Source organism: Pelecanus crispus, chromosome 9 (genome assembly GCF_030463565.1).
Source record: "Pelecanus crispus isolate bPelCri1 chromosome 9, bPelCri1.pri, whole genome shotgun sequence".
Lineage (NCBI taxonomy): Eukaryota > Metazoa > Chordata > Aves > Pelecaniformes > Pelecanidae > Pelecanus > Pelecanus crispus.
This window is the reverse complement of record NC_134651.1, coordinates 29,605,985-29,624,682: the sequence shown is the minus strand read 5'-3', so window position 1 is coordinate 29,624,682 and position 18,698 is coordinate 29,605,985. Positions and strand designations below refer to the sequence as shown.

Genomic DNA, 18,698 nt, shown 5'->3' with positions numbered 1-18,698 from the left:
AAAACCACAGTCTAGGAACAAGCTTTTACAAAAAAACCTAAGTAGGGCAGGATGAGTTTTATTTTAACACTGGGAAACCAAGGAGGAATTGCTCAGATGAGAGGCACCGTGAAAGGTGGGCAGAGGAGGGGAAACAGCAAAGGCAAGAGCCCAGGATGGCAGTTGATCCTCCCAGGTGACCTGGGTGAGAGTTGTGGATTGCACTTCAACACAAGAAACAGTTGTTAAAGGTGCTGATGGGTTTTGAACAAGGAAAATAAGTGGTACTCTCATGTCAAGTTGGTAAGTTTAGGTGGTTGAAGGAGTTCAGTAGTTGATTATTTTCACTGTGAAATGCTGTCAGTTGATAAAACTGCCCTTTTGGTTACAGCTGAGAAATTTCTGTTTGTGAATGACATGACTCACACACCAGGACCCTACTCTTCTGGCTGCTGTAAATTGGCAGAGTCATTGAAATAAACGGAGTGCTGACTTGGCCAAGATCTGTCCCTTTGCACATATTATAGTGCTTCCCACCCACGGATTGAGGTGTACCAAATGGAGATGCATTTTTCAGGCCTTGCAGGCTGATCAAATGCAAGGAAAATTTAGCCTTTTAGTTAATTTATTGAAAACAATCCCTGGCTGTCATGAGTCCTTCCTGTCACCAGGTGATCCTGGTTGTGACAAACACAGGGAGTGTATTTGCACTCTAGTCTTAGGCTCTATATTTAGCTATGTGATACTGGGAAAGCTTTCTGTGATTAAGCTATGTTGACCGATACTGAAAGTAATTACAGCCATGACATGCAGCAGGTGAGGTGTGTCACCAGGTCTGGGTACCACTATGTCCAAAAAAGGGTCTGTGAGAGAGAGTGAATTATGAAAGTGTATATGAATCACCAATACTGTTCCTTTGGAGAAAACAAGGAAAACAGGGTAATGTTATGTTTAAAACAGAGGACTCTTAGTGTGACACATGGAGTTATCTTTTCGCTGTTTGGTGTTTACTTTTGGACACTGCTTTTCATGAATGATGTGTAATGAACTTCAGTATTAGGCATAAAATTGTCAGAACTGATTTTTGAAACTCTAGGATAAATTATCCTGAGTGAGAGTAACATCTCCCTTGTGGATGCTTTCTGATGACAGGTCAGAGCTTTATGAGAAGTAGACTTGCTCTGTTTTGGGTGTAGGAATGGACTGGATGACTTTCCAAGGTCCTTTCTAGCTTGCTTGGTGCTCTCAAAAAGATGCAGAAACAAAATAATCTGTAGGAGCCAATCTCTGCATTCACACAACAGGTTGGATCTTCTTCAGAAGGTGCTTCATGGGGAAGTCTGTCTACACATGAGACCAAACATCTGGAAGACACCCAACTGTCCTTGAGCAAGGGTGAATGTAGCCAGATGATAGTGGTCCACTTCATGCTCCCTGATGACCTTCCACTTCCACCACCTGAATGTCACCCTCCTGGGCTCCACTTCTTCTGAAGGTCCCTTCCTGGACCCTTCACACACCATGTCTGAGTCTGCCAGTGCTGAAACAAGGCTCATCACCTCCTCCCTCCCACAGAGAGCAGCTTTCTGGCAACATCCCCCTTTACTCTCCAACCACAAACAGGTTGGCACCAGTGGAAAACTGGGCTAGGAAGGAAGTGGTGAGGTATGTAGCAGAATGGGCAAAAAATACATTACCCAACAAAGTGATTTTCTGTGATAAGGTCATGTCTCTTAGGTGTTCTTGTCTTACAGTAATACATAGCAACATGTCTGCCTTGCCCTCATTCTTTGTCCATCTAAATGAGTCCAAATTCATATTTGGATGAGGGGGGTAAAGCAACAGCGAATGAGGATACACCCTTGCTTCTATTTGTTTTTTTCCTTGGTCTGCCTGCCAGACTTGGCCCTCCCACAGCAAACTGCAGGTTCACACCATTCACTCTTCAGGAACTGCTGCCTTTCCTGTGGGGTCTCAGCCCAACTTCACCATGCAGCAAGGTCCATCTGAGCATCTGCTGCAGCGGTGCATTGTTCTTTGCTATACATTATTTATATACTATCCTTTTCTTAAATGTTTTGGTTGAGCAAACATCCCCAGATAGAGGCTTCTCCACTTGGCTCAAAAGCATCATGCCTGTGAGGAAAGGATTAAGGTCTCCACAATTTTTATCTCTTTCATCTGATTTAAGCATCTCTGTGGTTGGCCTCTCCAGCAGCACACAGTCACTTCTGCAGAAGCTCTCCCCTGACTGTTTCAGAGGGATCTGCTGGTCCCCGTCTGCCCGCACCAGCTGCACCTCTGCCTGGAGGGAGAAGGTAAATAGAGAGCAAGGCGTTCACACCATGCGTAACAAACGGCTCTTGGTACCGAGTGAGGAAAATTATCTCACCGAAACAGATAAAGGGAAAGGGTAGGTTTGTATGGCACAGACCAGACCTCTCCTGACTCCCGTCTGTGACGTAGGCTGTGCCTCAAGCTAAAAGTCCCTTCTGCCCTGGCTCCCTGCACCAGACCCGGCTTGTGGAGACTTGTGTGTGTGGAGGGCCTGCCTAGTAAGCACTTGGCGCCATGTCTGTGACGATATGCCAGTCCATGGGCTTCGTGGTGTCCGCTTTAGGAATAGGAGGCATCATTGCGTCAACATGCATGGACCAGTGGAGCACCCAAGACCTGTACAATAATCCGGTGACAGCGGTGTTCAACTACCAGGGCCTGTGGCGCACGTGTGTCCGGGAGAGCTCTGGTTTCACGGAATGCCGTGGTTACTTCACCATCCTGGGGCTGCCAGGTAGGCCTTGCTGGCGGTGAGGGCAGAGAGGTGGGAGGGCAGAGCCATGGGCATGTTGCCTCCCACCTATGTTGCCAGAAGCTGTGTGTGAGTGGTGGTGATGGGTGATTTTTTCAGTGCCCCAGCTGCATGGCTGTGTGTGGCTTCCCAACAGAAACCACTAATATTCTTGGCATCAGAGAAGATCCTTTTCTAAGAGGATATGTCACAGTTCAGCTCACTGTATTTCTGTATGGGCTAACAACACCAGGCTGGATTTCTCCCTAATTCTCCTTTGGTTCCAGTTTTTTCTTCCACGGGTATCATTCCTGCCCTGGTTGTGCCCAGAGTATCTAGGGGTGCAAACAATTAGGCTACAACAGGATTATCTGGATTTCCTTCTTGCCTTAATACGGTGAGAAAAAAAGGCACTTAGACTATTATATCCATCTAGCCTCTGTGCTTTGGCACAGGAAGAATGGAGGGAAGGAGCCAATTATATCAGCAAATCATTGCAGAACTTCTGCAAAATGGCATTTCCAAAACACACAGAAATAAGCATTGTGCACAAAAATTGCTTCTTTCCTAAGTAGTCTATCTCTGCACAAATCAAACCAGTATAACCCAATGCAGCTGTGGCTTCAGACACCAGTAGGAGGGGTGTTTCATCCCCTCAGCTGTACTTCCATGTCACTCATCTCTGTATCCTCATTCCCAACTGGCATTAGCTGTGCTGCAGCATCCCTGTGCAGGTGCCAAGGATGCCTGTGAGCATCTTCCTCTTGCAGAAGCTGTGGCTTTGAATGCCCTTCTTTGTTCCCACAGAGTCTGGGGTGCAGACATGCATTCTCCTAGAAGTACAAGGGCCTGATCCTGCCTGGGCATCCAGTTGTGCAGCCCCTAGCAAAAGCTGTGCATTGTAGCAGGTACAAGTGAATGTAGGATGACATCCAAAGAGGGATGTCTGTGCAGGGCTTGTATTTGCACACTGCTATCACAGTCAGCAAAGCCAAGCAGTTGCACCAAGAGAAAATGCATGCAGCAAAGGGCAGGACAGGTTGGTAAAACTTGACTCCAGCAGGCTAATTGCTTATAGATAAAGAGATTAAAATTGCCATATGAGGAACAAATAGATGTGTAAAAAGCAAATCCTCCCCATGCACACATACACTCATCACACACTGCAGAACTTCCTCAGTTCTTCAGCTCTGAAAGCTTAAAACTACAGAAAATGTAACTCTACAGAAGAAGCAATTTAACTTCTCAAGTGTTCAGCTCTGGGAACTACTTTAATCTTTGAAGAAACCAGAATACTTGAGATTTGGGATTTTTTTTTGTTCTTTCAAAATACCTTCATTACTAACCTCAGCATTACAGTGAAAAGCTAGAGTGTTTTTTTGCAATTCCCAAGCCTCCAGAATGGTGTCTTTAGGGTGGGTATTAATTCACTAAAATGGAAAATACAGCAGTGTTGGGGGGATGGATTTCATTCATTTAGCAGACAGGCTGCGGGAGGTCAGTCTGTCCCTCCTCAGCTACCTCCAGCAAGCTCTGCAGCTCCCTCCCAGTTGTGGACATAAATGGGCATCCTATCCTAAATGTCAGGGTTTCTATTGAACTGGTCATCTTAGAGTGGAGTTGCCATGTGTGTTTGCTGGGCTTATTGTGGTCGCCTACAAAAAGGGATTAAAAAAAGTCCAAAGAATAAAGCACAACTTTTAAAAGTAAAGCTGGGTGGGACCCTGAACCCCCCAAAGTTGCTGTCCTCATCCTCAGTGGTGTTGGAGAGTCAGTGCCTTCCCTGCTGTTGTGTAGGTATGTGAATATTTATTTGCTTTTGTCCCAATAAGATGATTTCTGTGACCAGCGCTATCAGCATTGCCCTACAAAGTGAGGTGGATTTTTTTTTTTCCTTTCCTTTTAATGAACATGGCTTGCTTTTCTGAAGTCTCTCCCTTGCTCTCCCCCCTCTTTTTTCTCCTGTTATATATTGTCTGACACTTCCAGTCTCTGGAGAAGCTGGTGCAAAAACAAGTGCCCCACTGCTGTGCTTTATAGATTGGCTCCATCTCCTGAATTCATCTGCTCCTACGGGCATTTCTTTCCACCCACTGCCAGCAAAGGGCAGCTGTGTCCCAACCAGAGGGGGAGAAAAACGAGCTAAAAATCAAATTATTAATTTGCTAAGATATTATTTAAGCGGATGATCCCAGTGTTTACTTTAACGGTGCTGCACCTTGATCTCCATTAAACCCCCTTTGCTAGCCATACCATAGTTAATGGTTTGTCAGCATTTCCATTATAAACCCCTATTTATTATTCTGACAATGGCAATTTATATTGGGAACAATAGTGCCGGAGTGAATAAAAATAATAGGACTCTAGCAAAGCAGTGAGGTGACCTGAGTACATCAACGAAGTTTTGGTTTCCGAGAATTTTTTTTCTCAATCCCTTGCTCCCATAGCAAAGATTAAACTTGTCTTGCCCATCATCTATCTACAATTTAGTTGGGAATTTTAATTTCAAATGGATTGAGGAAAAATCAAGATAATAGATGAAAATGAGAAATAACACAGGTAGTTTATGGCTTTCACCCTTGCTGCTCGGTTATAAACAGTCAGTCTCTGGTGAAATATGTAATTTTAGAACTAAGCCTGTTTGTTCTGATTTTGCTTTCTCTTATTATTTTTAGCTGCTTGCTTTGGTATGTCAGCAGACCTTACTGTGATGGTCTGGAGGACATGATCTGAATTTGAACACAAAAATAATAGACAAATAGCAATAGCTGAGCTCTGGCAAGGTTGGTAGTTTCACCTGGTGTGGAAGTCACAAGGCACTTTCTGCTAAAAGGAGCATTTTTCAGTTGCTTACAAGTTTGCTAAACTACAATAACATGGGCAGTAATTTTCCCGTTGTCTGTCTTGGTCTCTTTTTTCCAGACCTCTTCAGCCAGACTGGTTCAGCCATTTTTGAAAGGAAATTTTGTTCTCAAGTCAAAACCCCTTTTGACCCTTTCAGAAAGGCTGAGGCATCTCTCTGCTGTGCAACAGAAGGCTGGTGACTTGAAAAATAAGAATATTTTTGCTTTTCCAGCAGCAAACTTTGAAAGTCTGAGAGCACCCCATTAAACTTCTCAAACTAGTAAAAGGGTATGCGTTGCTAGAGGGGTCAGAATAAAAATATCACATGGGAATGTAATCATGACTGTCCAGACTTTTGCATAAAACAACTACTTTCAGTTTTGCTGGTGCAGGGTAGAAGAGATGCATAGATGTCCCCTGAGGAGAATTCATGTCTGGGAAGTCTTAATGTTGGCATCTCTGGATGTTTTTCTTCTATATCAATGTTCTGACAAGGTTTTGTTTTATTTCATACAACCAACACATTTTGTGGTGTAACCCTAGTAAAACCCTTGCTCTGGGGCTTTTGGAGACCAGGGCAGACCACTGGCCAAGAAAACAGCATCTCTGCTCCCTGGAACTGTTTCATGCCCAGAGTTTGTAAGGATGGGGACTGCTAATTGCCGTGTCATGATCCTCCACTGGTGATGGCCACGGCAAAGTCTCTTCCAAGCTCTGCTTGCTACTTAAAATCCTTTAACCCAGTCAGTTCAACTCCAAATTTTGAAATCTCTGCAGGCAACAGCTGTAACCTGCTTAAAGTCTTTTGAGACCATGTTTCATTCACAGAAGGGTTTAGGTGGCCCAGGTGGGCTGGAGACTTGATATAAGCTACCAAGGGTGTGCATGAGGCTGCGGTGGGTTTGCACTCACAGCAAGAGCTGAAGGAGGTGTGGGGATGGGGAAAGAGCTAATGTGAGGCCCTTAGAGAGGTCTCGGGCACCCTGATCCCAGTGACACTCAGAGTGGGGAGAGGTGGCAGAGAGCCCAGCAGGCGATGTCAGGAAGCTAAGTACATGCATCACATCCTTGCTATTGTCTCATGCTTTTACACCAGAAAAGCACGAGACACATGAAAAACAATCCTAAATGATATGGGCTGAGGGCCAGAAGAGAAGCAAGGCAAGGGAAATGGCAAGAGGCTGTGGAGATGTGGTGCTGGGCTACAGCTCATAGGCATGTAGGGAAGGGTGCAGCTTCATACACCCAACTCTGCTGAGGGACCTTGAAGGCCTCTCTGGACCACCTGAAGACCAGTGGGGTAGTGTGGGTCTGAGCTGGAACAGGGGTCTTCCATGACACCCTTTCCCCACTGAGTTTCAGAAAGGCCAGTCAACCCCTCTCATGCTATGGACTGGTGGACCACACACTCCTGGAGGCTGTGGTCATCACAGCAATGGAGGGACAGAAAGAGAAGTGTGGGTTTGCTTTGTTTTGGTCTGAACAAGCTGGAATTGACTGGCAGGGTGTGAGCTATATTTGCAAATTTTAAAGTAAACATGAGCTGCAGGTGATTTTTATGGGAGAGGTGGTGATAACATTCAGGAGTTGAACTGGGCCCAGTGAGCAGTTTTGAGATAATATAGAGTCAACGCCTGGGTAGATAAAGCACGTATGAGCTGAAATAAAGGTTGCAGAGGGGAGCGGTCACAAAGTACCCTTCCTTTTCCTAGTTAGGGTAAACCGCTGGAGATGTCCCAATACTCAGAGTGGGAGCCCCGTTCTCCGCTCCTTGGTGAGGAAACTTGGCCTTTACAAGAGCTGTCTCCCCATCGTGTTCCTTCCTTAGATACCGCTCAGTATTACATCACTGGCAAGCCTTCTGGCCCAAGTATTCAACGACCTTGCTGGAGACTGAGCAACAGGCATGTGCTTGGAGGGAGATCCCCATCCTTCAACCATGCCTGGCTGTAGACTTCTCTCAGGGGTGGCTGGAGATGAGCATCAGGTTGTGGTAAAGATGCTTAGACATGCTTTACAGCTATCCTATCACCCAACCACTTTTCAGGTTATGCTCTGAGCCAACAATTCAGATAAAACTCCCAGGCGATCTTCTGTTATTGGGCTGGGTGCTGGGAAAATGGGATGATGAGTATTTTGCAAAGGGAAACATATTTTTCCCTATTATGAGTGGCTCAGAAACAACCATTAAAAATAAGCTTAAAATAAGAACATTTCAGAAAGGCAGAGAAAATGGGCTAGGGGAAGGGTTGGGATGGAAACAAGTTTGTGGGTTTTTTTCCAGAACTTTGCTTCACCCAACCACTGAGGGAGATACTTGTGGGAGCTTTGAGTTGCCAGTGTTTACAAGCGTGATGTTAATTAGAGCATGAGAAATGGCAAGCATCTAATGCTGGTATGGCTGGATAGCATCACAGGCAATATTCTTAGGCATGAGCAAATAGAACCCCCCAAAAAACACAGTAATCCTTCAAAGAGGACAATATCTGGAGTGCTGAGCATGGTTGGGTGTTTGCCTCTTAGCTAAGGACTGCAGCATGACCCTCATTACTGAAGTTGCTTTCTCAGCTCCATTTCTGGGTGGAGCACGCATGAGGTTTCAGGGAGGAATATGCAACTTTGTGCTGGTTTATCATCTTCAGAGTCATGATTCAATCTGGCCCTCAAAATCCAAGACAGACTTGTTCACCCAGGCTTTCTTGCATACCTGGAGACTGTTGATGATATTTTTTGATTGCTCCACCATTGCTCTGGGGTTTCGAAGCCCCTGAGTAAGAGGGATGATGAGAAGCGGCATCCCCCATCAACAGGAGAAAACTATACCCCCAAGGAAAGGTTAGCGAGGCAGCACTGCCTGGGCAGCAGACTCCAGCTCAGGGCACAATTAGGGGCAATCCAGGGGATGGCCTTCTTTCCAATAGGTGTGCTGAGGGAAGCAATGGGGCTTGGGGGTGTGAAATGGTGGAGGGGGAGAGGAGGAGAATCATAGAATCATAGAATACTTTGGGTTGGAAGGGACCTTGAGGGATCATCGAGCCCAACCCCCCTTCAGTAAGCAGGGATTGAACCTGTGAACTTGGCGTTATTAGCACCATGCTCTAACCAATTGGCTTGAAGAACTGCTCCAGCTGCATACAGCTGAAACCAGCAGAAAGGGTTAGAGGAAGGAGTGGTGGCTTCCCTCCCGGGAAAGCAAACATGCAGGCATGGTGCATGGGAGGGCCACCTCCACTGGTATTCATGTAACCACCCAGATCTCCAGTTTAGCTGACAAAAATGGCAATTTAAAAAGTGATAGAGGTTTTTGGGAAAAAAAAAGAAATCTGGAAAAAAATGTTTGCCCTTTGTATTCCCCCCACTCCTTTTCTTTTTCCTCCCCAGGGGTTATTTTTAGCTGTGACCAGTCCATGGGTCCATTTTTCTGTGCAGCCCTGCAAGCTGTTGCACACTAATGATGCAGGGTGGCACCACCCTTGGGAATAGGGTTATGTCCCAGAAGAGTATCTGTCCCTGGGATATGGTTTGAAGTGGTCTAGCCTGGAAAAAGTGATGCGGTCTCTTACCACTAGATGGCAAGAACGCTGCAAGTCCTGGGGCGTGAAGAGGGAGAGGAGTCCTGGAGAGCTGCCGAGGTGCATCAGGGCTTGAGTGCAACCAACTTTTCTGGATTGGGACACAATTCTGGCTGGGGGGCAGTGAGGAATGGGATGGAGAGCTGGCCACGTTACTTGTTTTAGCACTTATTGTCCTCCCGGCTTCGAGGTCCTTCCCAGCCCTGGTTTATCACAAAGCATTATCCAAGATGAGGAATGTTAGTCAGCATGCCCTCTCCCCCACTGAGGATGAGCAGCTCTTCCCACCTATGGTTCTTGAAGGCTCACTTCTGTGTTTTTTGTTCATGCTATTATTCTTGCTGGCAACTTCTGACCTTTAGATATGTGGGAGCTAGCCCTTCCTTGCCAAAGTCAGTGGATATGACTAAATGTGAATAACATTGCTGGAAGCAAAGACATCTTGTGCCAGACCCAGGAGGGCTTTGATGCTGTGATTTGTGGCCACTAGACATGTGAATTGTGCTCTGGCTGCTACAGCAGAGTCCAGTGCAAAAGCATTTCTCTCTGCTGTCCCCCCAGCTTGCTGCACAGCCACTAAAGCAAAAGGGGAGTCCTGGGCAGTCATTGTCCAGAAGGCAGAAGCAATAGCCAACATGTAATAACCCCACTGTAACTCATCCATCCACAGAAATCAGCCTCTCCTCTCTTCCTGGTGGCTTTCACACAGCTTCATAACCAGGTGATGGTATTGAAGGTCCCTGTGGCACAGAGCGGTATCAGGACTGGTTAAAGTGGGAATTTGTTTCTAAGTCAGGGTTGAAGTAAATCAGTCAGAGCAGGGTATTAGAAAGAATGGATGAGAGTGAAGTCTGGAAGGTCCTTATAACTCACTGCACTCCATCAGCAGAGTGGCATGGTGAATTTATATTGCTCTCCCGAGGCCAGCACTTCTCTACCATGCAAAGAGATACTTACTTTCCAAATTTTTATATCCCCCGCCCCTTTTTCCAGGACCATCCCCCCCAGCTAATGTAGACAAGCACCTGTAAAAAGGCGCTTTCCAAATGGCCCCTGTGGCCTCCCTCTCCTTCTCCCCACATGGGTTTCAGTGGGGCCACGTGACAGATGATGGGGATGTGGACAGGAGAACAGAGTTGCAGGAGCTTTGCTTGATCAGCTTGGGGCTCTTGGCTCGGTGCTCTGGCTTGTACCATGGTCGGCATCTGAGGCAAACTCGGTGATGCTTGAAGTGGCTGCAAGCAGCACTCATGTCCCTGTTTGTTCCCTGGGTTGAGTCAGTGGCCTTCCATCCTCCCACGGAGCTCACCACTGGCATCCCTATCACTGTGCCTCTTGCACAGACACCTGTATGGGTGCCCAGGTGTAGAGATGTCCCTATCTTGGCCTGATGGCACATCTTCTCCCCCTTTGCATAAGCAGAGGGACAGGAAGGTGGTGACCTGGGCTACGTGTTGAGTTCACCTGGGAATGTGATCCTTCCCTCTGTCCCTCTCAGCACATATGCACCATGCCAAGCACACAGGAGAAACCTGATGGACAGCAAAGGGTTTCAGTGGGAGGACGGCACATGTTCCAAGTGGGTTGCCCAACACTCGATGGAGCATGGCTGCTTAGCTGGGAAAGGACAAGCACTTCTAAAGGACAAAAGCTCATATCTCTGGCCCTGCCAGCACAAACCTACCCAGTGAGAGTGAAACTGGACTATCTTGCAAAAACACTTTGAGCAAACACACTGCTCAATGGAAAGCATCTGATAAGAGCTGCTGCATTTCTTGTGGCTCAGTCAAGAGGACTTCGGTGCTCCCATTAGGTCTGCGGCTTCATCAGGGCTGTCTCAGCTCCTCTCTTCGGGGGAGACATCATGTCCACGACCATCTGCCAGGTGATGGGGTTCATAGTTTCATCGCTGGGTGTTGCGGGGTGCATCGTGTCCACTGCCATGGATATGTGGAGCACACAGGACTTGTATGACAACCCGGTCACAGCCGTCTTCCAATATCAGGGACTATGGAGGAGCTGCGTGCGGCAGAGCTCTGGCTTTACAGAGTGCCGGCCGTATTTCACCATTCTTGGGCTGCCAGGTAGGGGCAAAAGATGCATCAGGTTTAACACAGGAGCTCTCCTGTAGCTCTGCACAGTTTTCATCCAAAGCAGGAGCAGATATCTTAAAGCACTTTGCGTGGAATAAAATTTCCAGGCTACTCAGTGTACAAGCATAAAAATATGTGCATATTTGTTACCAAAATAATACCTTTACTCAGTGGAGGTTACAAGTTGGAGCATGTGTAGGTGATCTCTGGATCAGCATCATGGGTTCAGCCCTGTTGCTAGCATAAATCAGCACAGCTCCACTGATGTGAGGAGAATGAATATGTTTAAAGCCACAGATATTCTGTCCCTTTGAATCAAAACACAAGGAAAAGAGCTGTATGTAATTTTGCATTGTTATCAGAATAATGGTTTCTACAGAAAACAATTGAATTTTTTTTTCCCAAAGAGAAAACTAGAATTGAAGAAATCTGCCTGTGAGCAGCATGTGTAGGAAGGGCGAGAGGGGGAAAGGTGCGCTCAGTCACTTCATGTTACCTGGAGAGTTTTAGTGGTTACAAAAGTAGATTGCAGAGGGGTATTACTTTCTCATTTGCTTGCTTACTTTACAAAAAGAGCTCTTTTTCCCACTGCACTGCATGTGAGGGTTTTCCTGTGCTCACGAGCTAGCTGGACCCATGGGAGGGGAGCAGCCAGCCTGGCTCGCCATGCCTCCCTGTGACCTGTCGTGCTTGTGTCCTGCCAGCTAGCAATAAATACGGTCCTGAGAGCATTTTTCACTCTTGGTGCACAATTGCAAATAGCTACAAGCAAGCACTACTGTACATAGGTCTTTTGCATCTATTGATCAGTGTAGAAGAGAGCATGATGCGGGATCTCAGCCCTGTATCCTCAGGGATGCCAACCTTGCTTCCCTACTGTGAGGCAGGAGAGAGTGCTTTGCTGAAGACCAGTGTGTTGGCTGCAGCATTTGCTTTTGAGAAAAGCCCATGACTGTCCCAAGGGGCGCAATGGAATAAATGTGTTTCTGTGTACCCAGCTTCAGGATTTCTAGGTGACTTCTTTTTCATATGGAAGAGCAAAACTGATATTTGAAGTCACTTCTCCTATGGGACCATTTGTTTTAAAGAATAAAAAATGTATTTATTAAACTATACATACAAATGTTGATCAATATATATATACATATCCTTATAATGCTGTGTGTAGGTGATCGTGTTTTAAAAGAGCAATGAGGCAATGGTATCCATCATTTTGATGACAATTTATCATTATCAAGATTTTACTTTTTATGTTCTTTTTAGGTAATATAGCAATAAGAAAATGCGCAAAGCAGTCACAGGCATTTTCTGTTGTGTCTTAGAAATACTCTGTCAGTTTTGTTCTCTTTATGTGTCTGTTTTGTGGATGAGTACCTTAAAACATAAAGAAGGAATGCCCCTGCTTGAATTTGGTTAACATAAAACCCTAACTTTTCCTTAAACTTCCTATATTCCATTAATCATAACTAGTCATAAAGTTAGATTTCCACCTTTGTATTTTGTATTAGTAACAGAAATGCAGGTGATATTGGTTTAGATGACTTTAAGTTGTTTTACTTCACTCACCTCTCACTATTCACAGCAACACTGGGGAAAAAGACAGCTCTCCAGTTTCACTTATGTCTGAAAAACATAGTGATGCAAACTGTGGTTTCAGATCACTGACATTTATTTTTGTGAATAAGCTTGCATTATTACTATTTTCTGTGCACACCATCCCTTTGTATGGAAATGAGGTGTGCAGGTATGAAGCAAAGTTACCCTACCTCATGCAAAATGTGTATGCAAAATGGCAGGTAGTTTCTGTGCTTGACTTTCAACTATAGGGCTGTTTGCTACCTAGTGCTCTTGATACAATTTTTTTTCCCCTAGTCTCCTATTTCATTTGTCTAAGCCCTTCCACTCCTTCCTTCTAGGGGAGGTCATTCACCTCCTATTCAGAAGACTTTTGACGGATGCAAAATTCACTTGAAACTGCAGTGCTCTCTTTCCAAACAGCTCTCACTTTCAGTCCCATGAGCCAAGTGAAAAGGCCTTCATGCCACAGCATACCTGGGAGCACTTTCTTCTCCCTTCTGTCCCTTTGTGGAGACAGTGCAGAAGCCAGCCTCATGGAGAGAGGAATTGCTGCTGATGGCTATTTTGCATTTCTTCTGTTGTGTTCTGCTGTCTTCCTCTCTCTCCCCTTTCCAACAGCTGCAGATCGCTCCTTTTCAATGGAGATTCACCACACTTGGACTTCAGTGCTCCAGCAGAACTGCAACGACCCAGAAGCAGCTTGGCTCGCCTGTTGTGTCCGTCCATAGGCACCCAAAGCACTGGGAACATCTCTCCTGGGAACCCACAATATCCCTGTGAGGTCTTAGCTTAGGGTCAGTTCTGGAAGGGTTGAGACCACCACAGTGATGGCACCTAGGAACCATAAGGTCTGTAGGGAGCATCCCAGGAACAAAGGATTGTCTTGGGGACAAGGACCTTCCATCATGATCCGTAGTGTCTTATGCTGCCCTGGAGTATCAGCCTCTTCTGCCTGCCCTGAAACAAAAGCAGTTGCAAAGAAACTTGAGTGTCTGTAAAGACAAATAAGTATTGTGATTTTCTTCTCTTTGCAGCTTTCTGTTTTGCATCAGGTGCTGCACGAACAACCTTTGAGGGCTGATAAGGCGTATCCGCCAGCTTCTTGTTCTCTGATGAATAATAACTAATGAGCTCACACCTGGGGGCTGATGAATGGGAGATTGAAAATCCCAGGTTCGTTAGCACTTGTTATCAGCTGATAAAGGCAAATTGAGTCATAAGAGCAGCAGTCCTGGTGGGACTGCCAGACGGGGAAGGTGGTGCATTCCCAGCCTGTGGGATGGCAGACCATTGGCTTCCTTGTACATCATGGTGCCAGTGTGGTTCTGCTCAGGTTCATGGTACCCCACAAGCAAGGAGACCCACACGGGCACCCCAGCACCTACCCTTGCACTCCTGGGGAGGGTTTAGAAGGATTTCCCTTCTCCCTCCCTGTGCAAGACCAGCAGCGTCTACTCCCTGCTCTCCTGCACCAGTGCCTTCTGCTCCAATCAGGCCATACTTGGGCACCATAGCCATCCTGGCCAGCCCAGCAAAAGGGGTGACAGGCAGGCTGAGTGAAGTCCCTGGGGCTTCACTGTTGTCTGCCCCTCCCAGTCAGGCACAAGCCCATGTCATCTTCCCTGAAGACAGACAGTCATGTGCAGGGAACATCAAAGCCAAACCCAGGGCTGCAAGAGCTCATGGGAGGGCAAGAGAGGCTGCAATTCTTCCCAGCCAAATCACAACAGCCCTTGAAATATTTTCGTCCACCCCCTCCCAGTTCTCTGCCAGCCCTGCCGCCTTCCTGTCTCTGCCAGGGACACGTGTACAGGCGTGGAGGAGAAGTGTCTGGGGCCAGCACTGAATTGCAAGGGAGATAGGATATGTGCCACCTTATTAGAAAATCACCTTGATATTCAAATGCATGGCCTTTTCCCTTCACTTCTCCATTTTAAAAGGTGCAAATTTTCCTTTGCTTTCTCCCCTACTTTTCTACTCTGGCCAAGAAGAGTCTGGAGGGTTTTTGCTACCTTCATCTGATTGACAGCACCACTCAGCTCCCATGGGCATGACCCACCAGCTTCACAACCTGCCTCCAACCAAGCATTCCCACCTTGACAGCAGGCTGCTAAACAAATTCAGGGCTAGGGTATTTGCATGTTGTATTAATGAATGTGGACAGATGTATACAGGACTGGTATTACAAATAACTATGGAAAGGATATGCTGGGGGAGGTCATTGCCAAAGCTTTGTTGCTCTCTTTTGGTGTATGTGTAATGTTTGTCAAGGTAATTTTCCTATTCTCCTGTGCCATGTATTTTACTGTAAAGCAGGAACATACAGACCTTCACTTTGAGACACACAGTAGTTGGAAATACCATGGTTAGATGGGTGGAGCTGTCAATTTTCCTTGCTGCTTAGAGAGAAAAAAAAGCTTTCTCAAACATTTCAGTTATGAAACAACTCATGCTTATGCCAGCTGTACACCAGCTCAATTTCAGCTGAATAAATCGTTACTGGTGCCAATGAACATATACAAAAATTATGTTGAAACTGTCAAACTCTTTTGGAAGTTGAAAAAGACAGCCACATTTCAAGAGGTGGCCCATAAAAAAACACTGAGAGTAGATCCAGTGCCCGTTTTCCAAGGCATAGTCTTTGCTTTCAGCAAATGAATTGCAAAATATGTTCAGGGGTTTCCTCTTTAATATTTTTAGACAGAAACAATCTTTAAGAACCTCCCAGGCTCTGACAAATCTAATTTCAGTTGCTCAGCATGGCTCTTGTCAATTTGTTTTGCAGCAATGTTCCAGGCTGTGAGGGCCCTCATGATTGTGGGTATCGTCCTGGGCATCCTTGGCCTCCTTGTGTGCATTTTTGCTCTGAAATGCATCCGTATAGGCAACATGGAGGATTCTGCAAAAGCCAACATGACTCTGACCTCTGGCATCATGTTTATTGTTGCTGGTAAGTGGGTGGTGTCATGTCTTTCATGTGCAAGGCATTGCAGTTCCTTGAAATTGAGGACTGGGCAAGTCTTCATGTACTTCTGGTCATAGGTAGCAGATGCTCTGAAGCAACCCAAAGTGCTGCTGCTTTCATGAACTTATTGGCATTTGTCTTCCCACCTGCGCTTCTGGGGACAAGTAGTTTCTACCTCTGCTTAGTAAAAGAAAAACAGAAGTTTGTAGGGGACAGAACATGGAAGGCTGAAAAAACAGCCCACAGATAAAAAGAAATTAAGTCTCTTAATTTGTTATATGTGTATTGTTGTTATGTACTATTATATCCTTTATTTATACATAATTTTATGAAGAGTCTTAGGCTTTATACATAATAATTTTATGAAGACTCTCAGGGTTGTGGTAGCCTAGCTTGTAATTTTTTAATACCTTGGGTTATCAGGGAGGCTGCAGGAATGCCTAGTGTTGCCCAGCTACCTCAAAATCGCAGATGCTGAAGAACATCACTTACAGGTTTTCCCACACTTTATTGCAGATGAGTAATCAAATCAAATCAAATCAAATCAAATCCATATCCTAATGAAGAGAAGGAGAATGTCCCTGTTTAATATCCTTACCATTTAAAAGCATGTACTTTTGCTTGGATATATGAGACATACAACACAACTTAAAGATGTACAATAAGTACAAGAGGGACAGAGGAAACCACCTTCTGCAACACAGCTTTAATTTTGCACTTAAAATCTATTATTTTATTGATCTGACTCAGTGGGTTAAGAATTTGGCCAATGAGGATATTAGAAAAACCCACCATGCATTCCCAAAGAGAGGGTGTCTAAAATGGTGATGTGGCTGACTCTTGGGATGGGACTTCCCTTGGTTGAGTTCACCCATTTCAAAACAAGGTCCTTAGTCTGAGCTAGCCAAGGAGTTGGGTACCCACGTGCCATGGTGGACCTGGCCCTTGGTCACAGCTCTGTGAGGTGGGGGTCGTGTTTCTTCCTAAAATAAGGGCTGCTTTCAGGACAGAAGTGTTAAAGACTATGACACTGAAGTACCATGATAGTGATGGCTATATGGGGACCTGAGGCAGAAGCACCACTGATTGCTCAGTCCTGCCCCAGTGCTGCAAGTAATTGGGTTTCAGGAAAGACTCAGAGGTCTTGGTGGGTATAGTGAGGATAAATAGACTTGGGGCACCCAGAAAAGCTGTAGTCCATAATTACTATGTGGGTCTCAGTCCACCTTTCTGTCTGATCTCAGGCCTGTGTGCCATCACTGGAGTGTCTGTGTTTGCCAACATGCTGGTCACAAACTTCTGGATGTCCACAGCCAACATGTACCAGGGAATGCAGAACGTCCAGAACAGGTAGGTGATTGTCTGGCTTGGGGTGCTCCACAGTGCAGATCTCCCTCGGGGCCAGGATGTGCTGCAGCTGAAGGAAAGGCAAACTCTGGGTGCATATTAGTCTGGTCCCAGGACTTGGAAGATTTATTGAGTCTCTTTCTTATCTGCAATTGAGATAACTTGTCTAAGCAGATTGGCTGGGATGTGTCTGTTTACACAGCTCAAGAGGAGTCAGAGAGCCCACTGAAGATGAGCTTGCAGGGGGGATGGTTCTCACGGGAACTTCTGCAGGGCCCGAGAGAGAATGACAATGTTCAGTGTGTTTCAGAAGCAGCAGACTGGACCACTGTCACAGCACTAACCAGCCATGTATCTGTGTTTTGTAGGTACACCTTTGGCTCAGCCCTCTTTGTTGGCTGGGTGGCAGGTGGCCTGGCCCTTGTAGGAGGCATCATGATGTGCCTTGCTTGCAGAGGGCTGATTCCAGAAGAATCCCGGTAAGCCTACCTGTGGTAGACATGGGAAGGTATTGCATGAAGCCCTGGGTGTCAGGATAGCATAAAGCCAGCTCACCACAGGACAAGTCTGTATGTAATACCCCTGTTGCAAGAGTTATCATAATGATACATGTTTGCCCTGTATCATGGGTCAAAAGTGACCATTTCCCTTCTCTGACTACATGACTTGCAAACAAATAGAGAGGGCAGGAGAGATCAAACTTACAGTCTAAAATTTGCAATGTGCTGGCTAAGTCAGGTCCATTAATTGCAGCTTTAATTGCATATTGCATAGCAGATTATTAGCAGGTATAGATTGCATCAGCTGAGCTATGATTTATATCAGGTAGGGCTTTGTAAGCCTATGTAGCTGGTTATTGTAGGTGGGCCCTTCACTCAACCAAGGATTTACTCATGGGAAAGAAAATACAGGTTTATGAAAAACATGAAAGAGACTTGCAGCTTGCCCATGGAGGGTTGGCTTGGAGCTCATTGAGTGGCTCCAAGTGATCATGCAGTATGAAGTTGCCTGAAATCCAACAGCGAACAGGAACACTGGCTGCAACGTTGGGTAGTCACAGAGCCCCCAGTGGCTGATACCATCTTTCCTGCCTCTTTCAGTTACAAAGCGGTGTCCTACAACGCATCAGGACGGAATATCTCCTACAGAACGGGGCCATATAAGGTTGGTTCAGGGTACGAACCTGAAACGAAGGCTAAGAAGAGTGCAGGGTATGAAGAAGCTGCTCGAAGTGAGGATGGAAGACGCTCGTACCCTTCAAAATATGACTATGTCTAGTAGACTTTCTGGGCTTGAGATGCACTATCTTTTATAAAATATTTTTCACTTCAGAAGCAAAAAGTATACGCAAACAAGGCAGTCTGTAAATAGCATTGTGTTTTCTATTGTGTTTCCCCTACTCTGAGGTTGTATCCTAGCTTGTTATGAACATTGGTTTTATTCAACTGCCTGCTAGTATGCCTACCATGAGAGGAGGTCTATAACAAAAACAATGTCTTTTTATGCTCTCAGAGCAGAACTGTTTGCTTATA

The 18,698-nt window shown here is 45.8% G+C and overlaps 1 protein-coding gene across 2 annotated transcripts; it reads left to right on the top strand.

Moving 5' to 3' along the window:
- Positions 1-2,550: 2,550 nt before the first annotated feature.
- On the top strand, positions 2,551-18,444 carry CLDN18 (claudin 18). 2 transcript variants are annotated; one of them, XM_009482556.1, is made up of 5 exons: positions 2,551-2,770; positions 15,640-15,804; positions 17,064-17,169; positions 17,535-17,645; positions 18,267-18,444. In XM_009482556.1, exons 1-5 carry the CDS (start codon positions 2,551-2,553, stop codon positions 18,442-18,444), a joined length of 780 nt encoding a protein of 259 aa, XP_009480831.1. The 2 variants fall into 2 exon arrangements, with proteins under 2 accessions (XP_009480831.1, XP_009480830.1); XM_009482555.1 differs by lacking the exon at positions 2,551-2,770 and adding an exon at positions 11,048-11,267.
- Positions 18,445-18,698: the final 254 nt, after the last annotated feature.

Bases quoted from the DNA above. Each gene is read 5' to 3' on its own strand.
- CLDN18 (XM_009482556.1), top strand. From the start codon at position 2,551: ATGTCTGTGACGATATGCCAGTCCATGGGCTTCGTGGTGTCCGCTTTA. The intron at 2,771-15,639 runs GTAGGCCTTGCT...TTTGTTTTGCAG, and splicing joins CACCATCCTGGGGCTGCCAG to CAATGTTCCAGGCTGTGAGG. The intron at 15,805-17,063 runs GTAAGTGGGTGG...GTCTGATCTCAG, and splicing joins CATCATGTTTATTGTTGCTG to GCCTGTGTGCCATCACTGGA.